Source organism: Asparagus officinalis, chromosome 2 (assembly GCF_001876935.1).
Source record: "Asparagus officinalis chromosome 2, Aspof.V1, whole genome shotgun sequence".
Classification (NCBI taxonomy): domain Eukaryota; kingdom Viridiplantae; phylum Streptophyta; class Magnoliopsida; order Asparagales; family Asparagaceae; genus Asparagus; species Asparagus officinalis.
Genome location: NC_033795.1, coordinates 9,303,873 through 9,324,645, shown reverse-complemented (window position 1 = coordinate 9,324,645; position 20,773 = coordinate 9,303,873). Strand labels below are relative to the sequence as shown.

At 33.2% G+C, this 20,773-nt stretch overlaps 2 protein-coding genes across 2 annotated transcripts in view; both read left to right on the top strand.

Annotated features, from left to right (window-relative positions):
- The window catches only part of LOC109830178 (tubulin-folding cofactor E), a 16,896-nt gene extending 1,166 nt beyond the window's left edge, over window positions 1-15,730 (top strand). The window contains 12 exon segments of the mRNA XM_020397353.1: window positions 1,266-1,412; window positions 1,496-1,570; window positions 2,101-2,222; window positions 2,310-2,455; window positions 2,606-2,667; window positions 4,855-4,962; window positions 5,059-5,093; window positions 12,772-12,840; window positions 13,096-13,187; window positions 13,270-13,346; window positions 13,535-13,612; window positions 15,305-15,730. Coding sequence (XP_020252942.1) covers window positions 1,266-1,412; window positions 1,496-1,570; window positions 2,101-2,222; window positions 2,310-2,455; window positions 2,606-2,667; window positions 4,855-4,962; window positions 5,059-5,093; window positions 12,772-12,840; window positions 13,096-13,187; window positions 13,270-13,346; window positions 13,535-13,612; window positions 15,305-15,403 — 1,110 coding nt within the window. The 3' untranslated portion in view covers window positions 15,404-15,730.
- LOC109830176 overlaps window positions 16,898-20,773 on the top strand; it is a 7,350-nt gene continuing 3,474 nt past the window's right edge. Inside the window, exon 1 of the mRNA XM_020397352.1 lies at window positions 16,898-17,573. Coding sequence (XP_020252941.1) covers window positions 17,040-17,573 — 534 coding nt within the window. The 5' untranslated portion in view covers window positions 16,898-17,039. The remainder of the gene's footprint in view (window positions 17,574-20,773) is intronic.

The window sequence follows — 20,773 nt, the reverse complement described above, 5'->3', positions numbered from 1 at the left end:
AAATTAGTCCAACTTTTCGGTTGGTAGGCAACTTTTCATTTGTAGGCTAAGAATGTATTTGCTGTAGGGAGGGATAAGGAATCTAAATCTATAGCATATGAACATAATAGTCTATCTGCCTTCTCCAGCAGGCTACAAGCTTTGTACTATGCCAAGCGGACTTTTGTACCACCTAGGGACATTGTTTTAAATATTCCCGACATGGCCCGATATATCTCCCGATATATCCTTTTACAGGGCTTGCCGCAACCGATATGGTCTTTAAATATCCTTTAGCGTTTTTTGGCTATTTTGAGTGATAAATCCCTGATATGACCGATATATTAGCCGATATGTGGACCAATATATCTTTTTATATAGCTTGTTATAAAATAATATACCGTGTTTGGAATTTTTGGGTGAGATATCAAGATTTCACCATTATATCAAATGATATTTTGCCCTAAAAAAGGCAGAACGAATGTTACAACGTTGCTTTGCACTTTTGTTTGTTTTTGAAGGTTGATTAGTGATCCTAAACATGTATTATTCATATTTTGTATGCTTAAATTTTATTACATATGTTGAGATTACATTTTAATGTATTATACTATGTATGCAAACATTCATTATGATATCCGATATTTACCACATATCCCCGAAATTTCCCCGATATCCGCAATCCGATATGAATTCTGGCCATCCGATATTTCCCCGATATCCGATATTTAAATCCTTGCCTAGGGATTTAAATATTGATAGTTGACATAAAAAGAAAATGATAGATGCTATCCATAGAGCCAAATTTGATTTAAGTAGCAAACAATAAAATAACCAACCCTTTCAATCCGAAATCTTTGGGGGTTGTCCACATGAATTTGTTTTCTTATATCATGATTTGAGCAGTACATTACCCCACACACACACATACACACAAAATAATCATACTTTGACATATTTTACGGGTTACATTTTCTGTTTTTGCCTTATAATGTAATAATATGCCATGCATCAACGTGGAAGACCTTTTTCTCTTTACGTTCTTTTTTTGCATATACCTTAATGTAAAGAATTCTATGGTAAGGCACAAGGCTCGCGTTACAATCATTAGCTTACTATTTTTACTGACTATTATATATATCTGTTTTATGGTAATAAAGGTTAATTTGATAAACACTGAACAGATTTTGATATTTCACAGTAGTCTTTTCAATGTAGGATTCATGCAAATATCATAGATAATTGTGTATTATATTGGGGATCTTACAGAAGCTATGTTCCTGCAGGATATAGATATCATTGTTGAAGCTCTTCCAGCTCTTGAAGTTCTCAACTTAACAAACAACTTAATGGAGCATGATTTAACAGAACTTCCTTCACTCAAGCGCATTCGAATTTTAGTTCTGAATAACTGCAGCATTACTTGGAAGGAGGTGATCTCTAATTAGATATTAACTTTGCTGCCATCCACCATTTTTGGTCAAGTCACTAATTGTTGCTATTTGATTTTTAACAGGTTGAAGGGTTTAAGCAGTGGCTTCCGTCAGTTGAAGAGCTACATTTAATGGCAAATCAGTTAAGGGAAATTACAGTAAGCTCTGGATTTCTTCTATCTGTATCATTGTTAGAATTTCTTGCAGCAGATTCAAATGTTCATAATCTACAAATGAAATGGGAAGCGGACATGTTCCATTTAGAAAGTTCCGCTGATTTTTTATTTTAATTTAAAACTTGCATCAAGCTATTTATTTCCTGCAATTTATATGTTGAAGAGTCATCAGTATAAATGTGCTCTGAGCACAAATTTAAAATTTTAAAGTTTTGCATCTGTAGACGCAATGTTCATTTCAGTCCTCCTTATCATGATTTAGGAATCTGACTAAAGTGATGATGATCACCTGTCAACAACCGCAAGTTCGTGGGCCCGGTTGAAGGAGACGCACTGTTTATTTTCTCTGGAAAATGATTAATAATAATACAAAAATGGTGTATGACATAAAAGAAATTTATTATTCTAATCTCATGTCACACTAGACAGTGGATTTCCATCTGGCAACTTGCTGTTGCAAAATTTTTCCAGCAAATGCTACACTAGGTGACTAATTGAATATCTTTTTACAGCCTGCACCATCAGCACCAAATATCAGTACCACTCAGAATTTTGATTCATTGCGGCTCTTAAACTTAGAAGACAATTGCATCAATTCATGGGATGAGATTGTTAAGCTTTCTCATCTCAAAAGGTAACATTTGATGTAACCTATAGCTTTTCACTCTGGTTAAATATGTGTTTCTGTTAGTAAATTAATGAAAATGATATGTGATTTTAGATTGGAACAGCTTCATCTGAATAAGAACAAATTGAAGCATATCTTCTTCCCTGCTGTGAATCATTCAGGTTCTAAACTAGTAAACACAGATAAGCGGCAAGATGGATGTTCCATGCCTTTTGGGAGTCTGCAATGTCTTCTTTTAGGTATTTTCCAGAGCTAGTATCCTCTGCTCCGTGATGTTTAGATTAAATTTAGATACCTTTAGTGTTCATGATAAATGTTCCCATCAACATTTTCAGAGGCAACTTAGGTTTTTTTCCTCATGACTAACCAGTAACAAGCAACTGTCTCAGGATGTAATGAGATTGATGATCTGCTCTCTATAGATTCACTCAACTTTTTTCCAAGTTTGGTGGTGAGTTCATTTTCTTTGAATAGTTTATGCTAATACCTTTAAGGATTTTAAGTTATAATAAGCCATTTCATTGATTTGACTTTTTAGAGTTTACTTTTATGCATGTGCCAAAGGGGACAAAGCTTGTGCAGTTGTATGATACGATAATGTACCTTCTATGAATACATACATACATACATACATACATACATACATACATATATGTATATAGGTGTATATATGTATATACATACATATATATGTATATACATGTATGTATGTACACACACACACACACACACACACACACACACACACACACACACACACACACACACACACACACTATATATATATATATATATATACACATATATATATATATAATATAAACTCGTTAACCTTCTTTTTAATGTCCTTTTGAAAACATTTGTTAGCGTAATGTCCCTTTTTTTACCTTTATAACATGTAAGAGTCTTTGCAATATTTTTTCTAGTTCCTTTTAGGAGGTTTTCTTTCAATTTTATTATTCCTAGGACTCTGTGTTTTTCTATAATTCTTAGGATTGTATTGTGTTCCTGAATTTTCCATTTGAAAACCAAACTAATAGCAAAAATCTCCCAATTCCAATCGTGACCAGGACTGTTTTAACCTTGATACAACAGAGCTAGCTCGTGGGGAATACTGTGTAGACAGAGTAGAGGATATAGCTATATCTTCTTCTTCGTTCACAAATCGTGACTGGGACTGTTTTAGCGTTGATACGACAGAGCTAGCTTGTGGGGAATACTGTGTAGACGGAGGAGAGGATATAGATACTGTTTATAGCTATATCTTCTTCTTTGTTCACATGTATATCAAAAGGGAAAGGAAAAACAATAAAACAGTAAAGATGGAAGCAAAAGAATATACAAGGGATGCAAACTAAATAGTAGTATTAACAAGAGGTACACTTACATACTTGATTATTCTTCTGTTATAAATAACAAACAGAAATAAAGTCTTGACTTAAATCTTTGAGGTCAGCTACGTGAATCTCCTACCTTTCTCTTTTAGGACCCATCTTCTTCTATATTAACTACCAAATCTTCTCTTTTAACTTTCTCCATTTGAGTTTGTTTAGGTGACATGACTGTTAATTTGCACACATGTAGGTTTAATTGCACATGTCCAGATCATCTCAGTTTTGCTGCATTATATCATATATTGAAGCTACCTCTAATAGTAACCTCCCATTAGGAAGCTCTTCTAAAACCATCTATATGAAAGTTATAGCTTAGTTAATGAAGTTCACCACAATGTATGTTACGCTGTAGCGCTTATTTATGCTTTTCTGTGAACGTTTCATGAAAACATATTGCACGTATCAATTTCTTTTCTGCATTCTTATTTTGTTCTTAAAACTAAATAGTGTTTCTTGAGAACCATTAATTAAGAACAAAACAAAGTGCCAATTTGGCTTTCCTGTAATTTGACATCCTCTTGAGATAAATATGAATGTCTGGTTCAGTGCATTTGCCGATTCCAATTACAGCTGTAGCTGGAGTCAGGATTTCCTATTGTAATTACTCCACTTACAATAGCAAAATTTGTAAGAATGTGTATCACCTTTAGTCTTAAAACCATTATGTAGTCAACACATTCTTCTTGCCCTTATTTATTAGATGCTTCCATTCCCCCCCGGAGTTTGTTGTGATTAAGGTACTGCTACTGACACCTAACTCTGAGTGTTATTTATTTTTATTTATTTGATTCTAGATTGTGAGGAAATTTTTTGCAAGTGGTATCTATCAGCAGTAAGTACTTTATTTGATTACATCTTAGAGCACTTTGCTTGTATTGTTCCCCAGTATTCTGCTACCCTTTTGCATGTTAATGCTTTCATCCCCACTCGAGTCTTTGTCCGAAATATGTTAGGAATAAGATTTGTGCATCACGACAATTTGGACTTTGCATCATTAACAATGTATGTATATATAGTTTTGCGTCTAAATGCAACTATAGAATGTAAAGTTTTAAAAAACCCCTCTTTCTTTTACTGAGGGAAAGACAAAGCTGCTCATTCTCATTCCTTGGTACAGAAAATAGAGTTGTGATTCAGAGAACCAGAATAGAAGTTAGGCTCTTTAAGTATCACCTTTGTTTCACTGTCATCAGACACAATTTACTACATTCTATCATGATAGTAACAATTTGCATGTTTTGAAGGACATCAGACTTTCTGATAATCCTATAGTTGATCAAGCTAAAGGTGGGATCCCAAGATTTGTTCTGATTGCACGTCTAGCAAAAGTCAAAATACTGAATGGCAGTGAGGTACCATCTGAGGTTCTATCTGCTGTTAAGAATTTGTAATCCTATTGTTTAGAGAGACTGTTCAAATTCATGTGGTATTATACTTTTCATATCCAGGTTAGCCCACGTGAACGGAAGGAATCAGAAATTCGGTAAGCTGATAGAATTGTCTGCTACCGGGTTCTCTCTGGTTCTCTTAGTGCTTTTTCATTGACTATTTTCTCAATAAGTTGTTTACAACTTCAATATTTTATTAATTTTTCAGAAGAGCACTCTTCAATGTTCACATATGATATTTTCAATTTTATTTATTTGAATGACATTGTTCTTGTTCATAAAATTCATGTCTTTCCATTGGAAACCACTGTTAGACCCTAATGCCACTAGGAAAGAATCTTAGGGGGGTGAATAGGGTTTATGCTAATCTAATCCGATTTAATGCCCATTAAAACTAATTAACAAGTTATCCTAGCAAATAAGATATGCAACAATTATATGCAAGGATAATCAATATAAATAAAGGGTAAAATAAACAAACTGTAAATGTGATAGGGCAATATACACAAAGAGTAATAGACAATGGCGATATAACTTATAAGATAAACACAAAAGAAAATACATAAATGACAAACTCAAACACAAACAAATGATCACGGAGTTCGGACTTTCTATCCTATGTCTCCGCTCCCTACTTCCGGGGAGAAATTCACTATCACACCGGGTTTCAACGCTCACCCGAAAACATTTACACCACACAATATCGGTTTTCAACACTCACCGATCAAAGTTCACAATCACTTACAATGTAACTACACATCTACCACCTCAAGTGTTGGCCTCTCACGTGTCTTCATCAAGTGCTCGGAATTATTACCTCTCACTAGGTTTTACTACCGATGTCACTCATCTTGTGACCGACCACGTCTCTCACCTCTACACTCCTCTTGATGTACTTGTGCAATACAAAGTGAATCCTCACAATTAGGCTTAATACAACAAATATTTGTTCTCTACTATGGATGAGAACACAATAAAAGCTCACACTCTAAGTCACAAACCTACAACCCCAAATTATACTATGTATGCAAATACAACAAGCTCAATGGTTGTGTGTGAACAAAGAGAAAATCAAATATAAACTCAATGTAAACACTAGCATAATGAAGATGATAAACAACAAATAATTAATGCAAAGCTAGTATTAAGTTTAGAAATTCTTCTCTGAAAAATAAGATGGAGAGATGGAGATTGAAGCTCAAACAATGAAGATGATCTCCTCCATTTGTGAAAACTTCTTCACAAACAAAACTAACACTAAAACAAACTTAAACCCTTGTTAAACTTTTGTAAAGTTGTATAAACAATTTTCTTAAATAATAATAGAACTCGGTATAAGGGAGTATATATAAGAGATCCTAAAACACAAGAAAAACCCAGCAAAAGGACAAAAAACCCCAAAAAATAAGGAGTCTAGAAAACTAGCCGTTATGCAGTTATAAGTCGACTTGTTATAATAATAAGTCGACTTGTAAATGTCATAAGTCGACTTGCTATAAGTCGACTTGCGTTGTCTGATAAGTCGACTTGCCAGCGGTAAAATGAACATTCCAGAACATTTCATAAGTCGACTTATCAACCCTGATAAGTCGACTTATGAACATGCACAGAGACTGTGCATGTTCAAAAATTAACTTTGAAACCTTAATTAAAAATAGCAAATAAAATCAGAAAAATATAAAACTTTGGGAAATGTTTATAAACATGATAATAAACGTGTTACAATTTTTTTTTGGAATTGTACTTTCTAATAGTAAAAACTCATCATTTTGTAAAAATGTACAAAGTACATCTTTTTGTTATTTTGACTTAAACAAACTTTTAAAACCTTATAAAATAATTTTATAGACTTAATAAAAGATGTATATAATGATTGTTAAGTCCATAAACCAATAACACGATATTTTCGTAAAAACACCTATATTTTGATAAAATCAATAAATATGTGTGTGTGTATGATATTGAGCTTAGAGTATTAAACACACATAATATAAAACCTAAACTAAAAATACCCAAGCTGTGTGTATGATATTGAGCTTAGAGTATTAAACACACATAATATAAAACCTAAACTAAAAATACCCAAGCTTGATGTTCTTCAATATGGTTAGAGTATTAAACACACATAATATAAAACCTAAACTAAAAATACCCAAGCTTGATGTTCTTCAATATGGCTTGACTTGGTAAACTTGAATGAAGTTTGAATTTGAATTTTTGACTTGAATTGCATTGCTTCATACCGATATTCCGCCAACCTCCATTGGATATGATCGTTGAAGAGCAATTCCATCCAACCTCCGACATGGATATTTGTGTAGATTATCTAACAAAACAAATACAAATACTCGACATGTTAGGAATTGTTTGTAATCATCAAAACAAGATTAGGGAATAGGTTCATAAACATGAGGCTAACAATCTTTCCCTTTTTGATGATGACAAACAATCTACAAAAAGAGATATAAAATATGCATGATACAAAAGAATATATAAATCATAAACATCATGCATAAAAATCAAAACTATACTCATAATATTTCTTCCTATTTGACAACATCAAAAAAGGAAATGCCAAGAGAGCGAAGGCTCCCCTACAAATATGCATGGGTAAGTATAAAAACAATAATAGAAATAGGGAATGCTTCCCCTATCAAAAAACCTTAATATATGCAATGAAATGCAAGGCAAAACATGTGAGCAAACATAGATGAAAATGTGCTAAATGTAACTCACATACAAAATGACAATGAGGACACATAAGGATATATTAATATGAAAAGGTGTGTCTCAAAACACAAACATAAAAACAATGTATAAATAGATTTATAAAATCAAAAGAAAGAAAAACATGAGAATCATAAAAAAAATTCAAATGAAAACAAATCACTCAAATAAAATCATAAATAAATGAATCCAACCAATATCAATTTCAACAAGAAATCAAGAGAGACAACCACATCAACTCATATAAACATATATCAGCCGGTAAACATGAAACAAATCCGGGGGGTTGCTTAAACACAAACCTCTCATAAAAAATCAAAACCAATAAAATGAAAACAAAGGAATTTGACTAAAAAAATTGTTTTCATTTACAAAAATTTCAAGACACATTTTTCAAAAACTAAGAAATGAAAAATTAAAAACACTAAGAATCTTAATTTAAAATCAAAATTGTTTTGGTACTCAATTATTCTTGGTACCTAAGAGTCTAAGGACATGACCCATATCATTAAAGTTCAAAGCCCTTGGGTTATGAACCCTCTTGGGCACATTTGGTGCACGAACACGGTCAAAACAAAAATTGTATAAATGACCCTTCCAGTTGCAATAAGTGCAATGAAAGGATTGAAATGATTTGTGTTTACCAAACGGTTGTGCACATGACTCATTTGTAAAAATAAGTTCTTTAAAATTATTTTGCAAACGAGAAACTTCATAAAACAAAGGTGGTCTTTTTGGAACATTTTGCAAAATAGGAGTTTTTTGCACATCAAAATAAAATTTAGGAAGATGTCCAAACCTATCACAAACATCATATTTAAAACATGTGGTCTACTAGAATTATTTGACAAACTAGAATTCTTTTTTAAATCAAAGCAAAACTTTACCAAATAGCCAAACCGACCACATAGATCACATTTATACACATGAGCATACTTATGATGAACTTTATGTGTGTGTGCATGTACATGTGTGTGATGATGAAGCTTGATGAGATGCACAAAAAGAATTAATATGAGCCTAAGTGGGTTTATGTGCATCATAGCAAAATCTAGCAAGATGGCCTTTACGATCGTAATTTGTGCATTTGTAGACTTTGCTATACATGTGTGCATGATGCATAGGATGTTTAGATGTTTTAGAATGAGACTTAGCACACATGTCCATAAGCTTTTTGTTATTAACAATACATGTTTTAAGGGTTGAATCTAAAGATGATATGCGATCCCTAACATGATTCAAGTCATCATTATGCATACAAGTATTGTTATTAGAATCAGAAGAAACAAAAGCATTTACAAGAATATCCAATTGTTTTCTACTAGCTTTTACTTCTAAAATGGCATTGTTTTTGTCATGAGCCAAGTTAGCAATATCTAATTTTAAATTATTATTTTTTAAATTTAGCATATCATTGTTTACTTTAAGAGCAATATTTTTTTTAGTAATGATATCAAATTTGAAAGCTAACTTCTTATGATCGGATTTTAAATCTGCATGCTTGCTTTTTAAATCTAAAAAGATATGATACAAATTGTTGTAGGCATGCAATAATTTTTCAGAAGCACAAGCAAGTTCATCACTAGATAAATCATTATTGGATTCGAACTCACTTACCACACTAGGATTATCCCCTAGTGGACGTGTGCATGATGCTCCTTTAGAACTTAAAGCGGGATCCCTTAAAGCTTGTTGGATCGTCTCCAAGTCACCATGATATGTCTCGATATGTTTCCATAATGTATATATACTATCAAAACAAGCAAATTTATTAGAAATAGATGTATCAAAAGTGTTTGGCAAGAATTCTAACAAAAGCTTGTTCAAAACAAACATTCTTTTATCATTTGTGCTCCAAATAGATTTATCTAATTTGGGCACAACATATGTACTATCAATAATTTCTCATAAATCAAAATGTTTAGATCTAACAAATATTTTAAATCTAGAATACCATTGGGCATAAGGAAAAGCATTGATAGAAGGAGCAATATTAGGATCATAGCCTAAACAAGATGCATAATGCATGTCCATAACGTATATATGTGCAAGCAAGATATAAATGAAATCAAAACAAGATTAGCAATATAAGATAACTTGGATTTTTAACTCAAGACGATTCAACCTTAAATCAAAGAACACCAAGCTCTGATACTAATTGTTAGATCCTAATGTCACTAGGAAAGAACCTTAGAGGGGGACGGTAAATAAGGTTTATGCTAATCTAATTTAATTTAATACCAATTAAAACTAATTAACAAGTTATCCTACCAAATAAGATGTACAACAATTATATGCAAGGATAATCAATATAAACAAAGGGTAAAATAAACAAACTACAAATGCGATAGTGCAATATACACAAAGAGTAATAGACAATGACGATATAAGATAAATACAAAAAAAAATATGTCAATGACAAACTCAAACACAAGCAAATGATCACAGAGTTCGTACCTTCCGTCCTACGTCTCCGTTCCCCACTTTCGGGAAGAAATCCATTATCACACCGGGTTTTCAACGTTCGCCCGAAAACGTTTACACCATACAATATCGATTTTTAACGCTCACTGATCAACGTTCACAATCACTCACAATGTAACTATACAACTACCACCTTAAGTGTTGACCTCTCACGTGTCTCCCTCAAGTGCTGAGAATTATTACCTCTCAGTAGGCTTTACTATCGACGAAACTCCTCTTAGGACCGATCACGTCTCTTACCTCTACACTCCTCTTGGTGTACTTGTGCAATACAAAGTGAATCCTCATAATTAGGCTCGATACAATAAATATTTGTTCTCTACTATGGATGAGAACACAATGAAATCTCACATTCTAAGTCACAAATCAACAATCCCAAATTATACTATTTATTCAAATACAACAAGCTCAATGGTTGTGTGTGAACAAAGAAAAAATCAAATATAAACTCAATGTAAACACTAGCTTAATGAAGATGATAAATAACAAATAATTAATGTAAAGCTAGTGTTGAGTTTAGAAATTCTTCTCTGAAAAACAAGATGGAGAGACGGAGATTGAAGCTCAAACAATGAAGATGATCTCCTCCACTTGTAAAAACTTCTTCACAAACCAAACAAACACTAAAACAAACTTAAACCCTTGTTAATTTTTTGTAAAGTTGTATAAACAATTTTCTTAGATAATAATAGAGCTGGGTATAATGGGGTATATATAGGAGACCACAAAATACAAGAAAAACCCAGCAAAAAAACAAAAAACCCAAAAAGCAAGGAGTGAAAAACTAGCCGTTATGCAGTTATAAGTCGACTTGCTACAGTAATAAGTCGACTTGTAACTAGTCGTTACAATCAAAAAATCAACCCATAAGTCGACTTGTGTTGTTTGATAAGTCGACTTGGCAGCGACAAAATGAACATTCCAGAGCATTTCATAAGTCCACTTATCAACCCTGATAAGTCGACTTATGAACATGCACAGAGGCTGTGCATGTCCAAAAATTAACTTAGAAACCTTAATTAAAAATAGCAAATAAAATCAGAAAAATATAAAATTTTGGAAAATGTTTATAAACATGTTAATAAACATGTTACAAAAAGAATTTTTAGAATTGTACTTCCCAATAGTGAAAACTCATCATTTTGCAAAAATGTCCAAAAACATGAAAATACAAAACACTTGTTTTTGTCATTTTGACTTAAACAAACTTTTGAAACCTTATAAAATAATTTTATAGACTTAATAAAAGATGTATGTAATGATTGTTAAGTCCATAAATCAAATAACACAATATTTTCATAAAAACACCTATATTTTGATAAAATCAATAAATACGTGTGTATGATATTGAGCTTAGAGTATTAAACACACATAATATAAAACCTAAACTAAAAATACCCAAGCTGTGTGTATGATATTGAGCTTAGAGTATTAAACACACATAATATAAAACCTAAACTAAAAATACCCAAGCTTGATGTTCTTCAATATGATTAGAGTATTAAACACACATAATATAAAACCTAAACTAAAAATACCCAAGCTTGATGTTCTTCAATATGATTCGACTTGGTAAACTTGGATGAAGCTTGAACTTGAATCTTTGACTTGAATTGCATTGCTTCATACCGATATTCCACCAACCTCCATTGGATATGATCTTTTGAAGAGCAATTCCATCCAACCACCGACATGGATATTTGTGTAGATTACCTAACAAAACAAATACAAACACTCGACACAAGTTGTTAGGAATTGTTTGTAATTATCAAAACAAGATTAGGGAATAGGCTCATAAACATGAGGCCAACAACCACATGATTTAGAGATCCATAAATTGACCAATCATTGTTTCTGCAAAAATGGTTGTTCTCGTGTAGATACTGTTTCTGCAAGGTATAGTGGTAAATTACTTTTTTACTCGAAATTATTATAATTATTCTTTGCAGTACTTAGGGTGGAAGATTTTAAAAAAAATATACAATTGTGTTTATTAAAACTAATAATTACTAGGTGTCAGCTTATGAAGGTTTGAGACCATTATTGGCCAAATTGTTTTTTCTACCTATTAGCCTGATTAACTATAGCATTTTACTTGTCAGGCAAAGTTCCTATTTAATTCGTGACTAGCTACTTCAACTTTTCTTTCTTTGTGTATAATAACAACAGCAAAGCTTTTATACCGATTTTTTTGGTGCTGGCTACATGTATGTTTGGTTTTGTTAAAGACTATCTCCTATGTTGAGCTAACCAATATTATATCCTTCATAATTGCTTCTAACCAAGTCATTTCTAACATACCTCTAGTCTTCTTTGCTCAATTAATTTTGTCTATTATACTTTTCTCTACAACTCAATTTTTTATTAAGATTTATTAATTAAAAACATGGCGAAATGCCTGTCTTTTCTCTAACATTAATTCTGTGAGTTTGAAGCACAACAGTAAATGAGTGCCATTTATGTGGTTATCTTTTGATTGAAGCTTGGAAAAATTGCAATTTGAAATTTTAAATATTATAGTTATTTTAGTTTATATGATATCTAACCCAGGAGCCTCTGCAGATATGTCCGCCTAGTTATGGCCAAGTTGCAATCAGATGATCCACAGGAGATAAAACGTCTGCACCCTAGGTAATATAATTTGTTGCTATAGATGTGCCTGCTAGTTCAAATATTTGTATTCCAGCATGAAATTATATATATGAAAGTGAGAGAGATGAGATAAGGAACAGGGATGTCCCTATCTGGCCCTCGTTTTGGAGATTGGGTCATTAAAGTTGTATGATTTTTCCAAGTAGCATCTATCTGTTACCCTAAATTACAAAGCCACGCGTTGTCCCTTTACTGTGAATGAGGTTCCTAACCTCCAGATATTTACTACTACAGGTTTTTTGAACTCAAGGTTTTGCATGGCATTGAAGATGAGAAGCCATCGAATGGACCTGCAGGCCCTCAAAAAATGGCTTCTGGACTGCTCTGTATGCTCTCAGGCATCATTAATGAGTCACTCTAGAAGAGTCAATTCTTTTCATTATATATATTTTGTATGTTAATGTGCAGGTATGACATTGAAATGTGTTGGAGCTTCAATTGCTGAGAAGTCGCCTTTGACAAAAAAATTGCCACCTACTACTACCGTATGTATCTGTCTCTAGATTGCATGCATGTATATTTTCTTATTTAAAATATATTATGGCTTGAACTATGCTATAAAGTTATGATGACCACCTGACAACCATATTATCTCAGAATGTTAGTAGTTATTTGGCTCTAACTTCTTTTTATTTGACTGTTTGTTTATGTTTTCCTTGGATATGGAAATTAGGTAGGCAAGTTGAAGGTACTATGCGAGAGCTTCTTTAAACTTAAAGGAATGAAGCTAAGACTGTTTGTTGAAGAAGAGGTATGTATTTGGTGCTTGATTTATCCTTTTAGGTGGTGCTTGGCAAGGGGTTAAGAGAGGTCTGGTTAATTCCGTTTGGCTTTGATAATTAGCGTGAAGGGTTAATGCTTGTGTTTGGCAAATAAAGAAGAGTCAAGTAAGTTAAAGTCTCTAATATTTTAAAAAAATATATGAATTTTAACCTTATTATATGTGGGAAGTTTACTAATAATTATTGCATTTGATAAATTCAGCTTGTATTTTCAAAGCTATAAATATATAAGTCATTTATGTATTTTTTAAATAAATGATTGTTGAAAAGACTAAAAAAATACTGTTAAATTAGAAAAATAATAACTTATGGTTACATAGGGATAAAACTATATTCGTTCTTACCATAAAAATTAAATTAACATTTTTGCATGAAATTAAATGCTAGAAGGAATAATGATCTAGCATGATTTTAGATAGGCTTTTGATTAATCATTAAATCTCAATAGAAATTTGGTTATTCAAGAACAAAAGCAATAAATGGATTGATAGTACTACATATAAATTCTAATTTTTCCAATATTCAGAAAATAAGAAAATTTACATGTAAATTTAAGATTACATGTAATTCAACCTTGATACACATTAATATGCGGCATACTCAGCCAGTATCACTTATTTCATGGGTGAAAAGCAATCCTACTGCAAAATTCATCGTGTTATTCGTAGCTATTCGATATCATTATATGAGAATTATAAAAGAAAAATTAATCAATTGTATATTGTATAGGATACTATACATGTATAATTTAGATTTATAGGAACAAGCTACAGCATTTTTTTGATAACAAAGTTCATCGTTTACTTTTTTCTTATCTCCTTACACGTACAAGAATTATATTTTAGTAACAACTTCTGATAGTTGCTATAGATAGGCGGATGGTTCAGTAAATGACTTAAAAAAAAATCAAGCTAACAAAAAGAACACGTTTCCTAGTTTTTAAGAAATTACTATTCTTATCCTTAGTGAAGAGGCGGAGTACATTCTTACTTCGCCTCTTCACACGGAACTTTAGCCCGCCAAATAATGGGCTAACTTCCAGTTAAGCCTCAAGTGCGGCTTTACTAGACCTTGCTCAATTTTTGATATTTGGGAGGTTAAGCAGGGGTTAAAGCCCTGTTAAAGCCCTTTAACCCCTTCATTAACCCGTTGCCAAACAAGGCCTTAGGGTATCTACATCTGTATCTTTATGATAATATACTTGATCTCGAGCTTATTACATTTGAGATGTTTACTACAGAAAAAAAAAATCTTAAAATTAAGGGCTCCTTTTTTTATATTTTTCTTTGACACTTCTTTGCAAGGTGGTTTTGTTTTTTTTCATGAGGTCAGTTTTATTTAGTTACTTCAATATTGATATTTACTTTTTGATATAGTCAGTCCTACATCAAAAAGGGCAAGGGGGTGCCCTCCAATTCTGCTCGCCGCTTATTACATACGATAAATTAACGAAAACTCCCTAATTTTAAAGGTGAACCTAAGGGAATGTCTGCATATGTATTATACTATAACTTCAGCTAAAAAAAAAACTTAAAAGTCTCTTTCTTACCTATTCGCTACTAATAAGGTACATCAAATTTCTAGTACCCTCCGTTAGAACTTCTTCCGCTATGTAACAAGCATGAAGGGTCGATAGCCTAATTTTTACTGGTTTTTAATAGGGATCACCATTACCGCAATTGCTGGATGATGATATGGCAACTTTAATAGATCTCGGAATCACGTCAGGATCAACCATTCTGCTGGATGAAGAAAGTTAAACAGCACAATGCTTAAAGAAACCGGGCTTCTGCTTCCCTGAAGCACCATAACCTCTGGCCTCAGAAACACTAGCATTTAGATTTTGTTACTTGAGCAAGTGGCGTGTATATCACTAAACTATTTATGTTTGTCTTTGTGCATACATATGGTGATATGTCTACACTGTATATGAACTTGTATAATATTCACACATTTTCCTTTGATACTAAATCTTTACTGAGCCGGAGGGCTGAATGAAAGAAATGGCTGATGTTATGCGGATGAAGGTTTATGGAAAGATGAACGTGTAAGATATTCTTGATCCTTTTTTATTTTTTTTATTACTTGTATGTGAATGGATGGAATGTTGTGATGTTTTGGGCTATCTGTAATAATGATGTGGAATAATATGTATGAGATGCCGGCTCTTTTTGTTAAATGAGCTACGAGAGATAGGCTAGTGGTGATGCCCATCATACATGTTGCATTAGAAGACATGAATGTTACCACTCTATTTTTTAGTAACTTATTTTGCTAAATGACCAGTCATTTCATAACCATCAAACCCTAATAATTCATATAACAAAAATATTCACATTACGTCATCTTCCTATTGTTAGTACATGATTTCTCGGAAGACATATGCTTTACCTTTCTCGGAAGACATATGCTTTACCTCTATGAATTATATTGACCTTGAATGTTTCTTGATGCTTATAATATAATATTCTACTAACTTTTTGGAGATAGGATCAGAGCCCAATTTTGAAGCCAATAACTGAGTTTTGATTGAATTTTGACTTTTGGGTCGTATAGATCATTTGAGAGCAGAAGTTGGGCAAACAAATTTTTATCCCCATTGTACAATCAAAATGTTCATGTGCTAATATCGAATATGAGATGATCAAGAAAGATGTAAATATCAGAACTATGTACTAGTTTCTTAAAAGCCCAAACCTAATAAAAGGAATAAATTACCATGTGTTTTTTGTAATCTCTCTTAATCGGCTCAGTATTAGAAGTTTCTTTGTGACTTTTTGGTATTAAAAGTCCACTACTTTTGTATAGGCGTTTTTATTTGCCGCCAGTTAAAATTTAGGGAAGGTTTTGTCAATTTCAAAACACATTTACAGAAAAATATATATTAATTCAATTAAATACTTAACTATCCACATCTTCAAAACCTTTAAGAAATCTATAAATTTATTTATTTCAGGCATTTTAATCTAGTTACACAAGTCAAATAAAGTCACGTCTGCGCTCTAATAATTCTGAAATTTAAATCATGTGAGGTCACCTACAATTTTCCCGTCAAATATTTTTGATACCAGCGAAGAAAGTGCGAAAATTACACTAGATTCTATATTCGTAGCTTAAAATAGAAACATTTAGATAAGACAAAAGAATGACCATGGAATCTAAATTATTCCAGCCTAACACGGAACCAAATGAGGAAAAAAAGAACAAAAAAGAAAAAGAAAAAGAAAAGAAAAGAAAGCGAATGTCATCGCAGTCCACCACTAAAGGCCACCTGTCCTCTTCCTCTACTTTCTTCACACTTCAGAACATATCCCTTCCGTTAACAAAACCCTAACCAAACAAAATTGGATCATCAAATTTCCAATTTTTACCCAATCTCCTCCCTCTCAATTCTGAATGGAGCCCTCAACCGATCTCCAAGATTGGGAGCTCCTCAACGAATCAGACTCGGGCCCGAACCCTAAACCCAAACCCTGCGAACCCCTCGATTCCGATGATGGCGCAATCAACCCCGACTATTTCTCCCTCAGCCCGATCAAATCTCGGCAATCCGAAGACGAGATCGATGAGGGCGGCGTCGATTCCGATAACCCTAGCTGGCTCGACCCCGATTCGGACTCGAGGTACCACTCGATCAAGGATTCCAGGAGCTTCTCGTCCGATGAGTCGTCGGAGGAGCTAGGATTTGAGAAGAAGGAGGCGGTGGGTGATGGTGAACTGGGGAAAGATGGGAGCTTGGACGGGAGTGGGGTTAGGGTTTGGTGGAGGATGCCACTGGAGGTGCTGAAAGTTTGGGTTTTGAGGGCGAGGCCAGTTTGGTCAATCTCGATCGCGGCGGCGATCATTGGGGTTTTGATGCTTGGGAGGAAGCTTTATAAGATGAAGCAGAAGGGAAGGAGTATTCCGCTGAAGATTGCCATTGATGACAAGGTGAGAATGTTTGATTGCTCCTATTGCTGTTTTAACAATTTGAGGTGAGGGGCCAGTCTGGTATTGCTGCACTTTATAATATAAGTTGATTAAAGGTAGCTTATAGAAGTAACTCATATAATTCATTGAAAATAACAGTTTGGTAACTAATTATCAGAAACTGTTTAAAAAGTAGCTAAGTTGTTTGGTAAAACTGTGCTTAATAGGCATTGTTATAAGATAAAAGGTATATATGCTATATAAACTAAAAAAAAAAAGCTGTTTTTAAAAGCATCCTCAAATTGCTTCTAAAAGCACCCCCTTAAAAACAGAAGCAATTTCAATAAGTATGCTAAAACTTTTTCACCAAAACCATTATTGGGTGCTTTAAAAAAAATACGCAAAGCACCTAAAAAAGCAATGCTAAACTGGCCCTTAATGTTAAAATTAAGGTCTCACTACTTGATAGTTGATTATTGGTTTTTTTTAGATAATAGTCCCTTAAATCTTCAATAATTGTATATTAGTTCCTCAAATCTTAGAAATTGCATATTAGCCCCTCAAATCTTAGAGGATCTTGCAAAATGGCCCCTCAAGTTAAGTCATATTAGATTTGAGGGGAATATTCTCTCAAAGCGACTTTATCCCTCTAATATGATCCCTAACCCATTCCTTAATAGGCTTAAACCCAATAGCCACTTAAAACAAACCTAAATCCACTTGCGTTCTTAACCAAAGTTGTTAGAAAAAAAAACCCTAACCCAAAGTTGAGCTTCACTAAGGTTTGAAACATCAGAGAGGGGGTAGTTTGGTGATTGCAAATGTTGGGTTTGGAGATAACTAATCCATTATTAGGTTTTTTAATTGAAATACTTACGAAGGGACTATTTTGCAAGACCTTATAGGATTTTAGGGGCTAATATGCAATTTTCAAGATTTGATAGACTAACATGGAATTATTGAAGATTTAAATATCTTTAAAAACCCTTGATTATTTTGCACTACATAAGTTTTGATAGCCTCTAATAGCCATGGAACATCCTCACAGTATGTGCTCAATAGCAAAGGTGGAACTAAGTAATAGCGTATAGAAGAGAAAACTACAAGATCAAAGACTATCCTTAAATTTTGCAATCCTTTTGATGGATCTTACTCTTTACTCAGTTCTGTTAGTGTCTAAAATATCAGTCAGTATATCAATATATCGGTCGATGTATCAGGTTCTACGGCAGCCCGCAATGATATTTACATGTTTATAGCGTATTTTGGTTTTGAGTTTTTTCCCGATATATAGGCCGATATATGATATATCATTATATCCCAATATCCGTGGATATTTTTTTAAGGTTTTTTTGGGTTTGGGTTTGGTTTTAGGTTTCCAACTCGACCCAAAAACCAAATAAACCCTCCTTTTATTTTAGAAATCACAATCGATCTCACAAAAATCCTAACCCTTACAATTTCGGCATTTGCCTCTCTCTTGCTTCTTTCCCGCTTCTCTCTCTCGCTCTCCACCTATGGCCTTCCTCTCTTTTTCTGCACTCTCTTCTTTGCCCTCTCCTCCCTTTCTCTCTCTCTTTGCCTTTTTTCGCCCTCTCTAAAGGGAAGGAGTATTCCGCTGAAGATTGCCATTGATGACAAGGTGAGAATGTTTGATTGCTCCTATTGCTGTTTTAACAATTTGAGGTGAGGGGCCAGTCTGGTATTGCTGCACTTTATAATATAAGTTGATTAAAGGTAGCTTATAGAAGTAACTCATATAATTCATTGAAAATAACAGTTTGGTAACTAATTATCAGAAACTGTTTAAAAAGTAGCTAAGTTGTTTGGTAAAACTGTGCTTAATAGGCATTGTTATAAGATAAAAGGTATATATGCTATATAAACTAAAAAAAAAAAGCTGTTTTTAAAAGCATCCTCAAATTGCTTCTAAAAGCACCCCCTTAAAAACAGAAGCAATTTCAATAAGTATGCTAAAACTTTTTCACCAAAACCATTATTGGGTGCTTTAAAAAAAATACGCAAAGCACCTAAAAAAGCAATGCTAAACTGGCCCTTAATGTTAAAATTAAGGTCTCACTACTTGATAGTTGATTATTGGTTTTTTTTAGATAATAGTCCCTTAAATCTTCAATAATTGTATATTAGTTCCTCAAATCTTAGAAATTGCATATTAGCCCCTCAAATCTTAGAGGATCTTGCAAAATGGCCCCTCAAGTTAAGTCATATTAGATTTGAGGGGAATATTCTCTCAAAGCGACTTTATCCCTCTAATATGATCCCTAACCCATTCCTTAATAGGCTTAAACCCAATAGCCACTTAAAACAAACCTAAATCCACTTGCGTTCTTAACCAAAGTTGTTAGAAAAAAAAACCCTAACCCAAAGTTGAGCTTCACTAAGGTTTGAAACATCAGAGAGGGGGTAGTTTGGTGATTGCAAATGTTGGGTTTGGAGATAACTAATCCATTATTAGGTTTTTTAATTGAAATACTTACGAAGGGACTATTTTGCAAGACCTTATAGGATTTTAGGGGCTAATATGCAATTTTCAAGATTTGATAGACTAACATGGAATTATTGAAGATTTAAATATCTTTAAAAACCCTTGATTATTTTGCACTACATAAGTTTTGATAGCCTCTAATAGCCATGGAACATCCTCACAGTATGTGCTCAATAGCAAAGGTGGAACTAAGTAATAGCGTATAGAAGAGAAAACTACAAGATCAAAGACTATCCTTAAATTTTGCAATCCTTTTGATGGATCTTACTCTTTACTCAGTTCTGTTAGTGTCTAAAATATCAGTCAGTATATCAATATATCGGTCGATGTATCAGGTTCTACGGCAGCCCGCAATGATATTTACATGTTTATAGCGTATTTTGGTTTTGAGTTTTTTCCCGATATATAGGCCGATATATGATATATCATTATATCCCAATATCCGTGGATATTTTTTTAAGGTTTTTTTGGGTTTGGGTTTGGTTTTAGGTTTCCAACTCGACCCAAAAACCAAATAAACCCTCCTTTTATTTTAGAAATCACAATCGATCTCACAAAAATCCTAACCCTTACAATTTCGGCATTTGCCTCTCTCTTGCTTCTTTCCCGCTTCTCTCTCTCGCTCTCCACCTATGGCCTTCCTCTCTTTTTCTGCACTCTCTTCTTTGCCCTCTCCTCCCTTTCTCTCTCTCTTTGCCTTTTTTCGCCCTCTTTA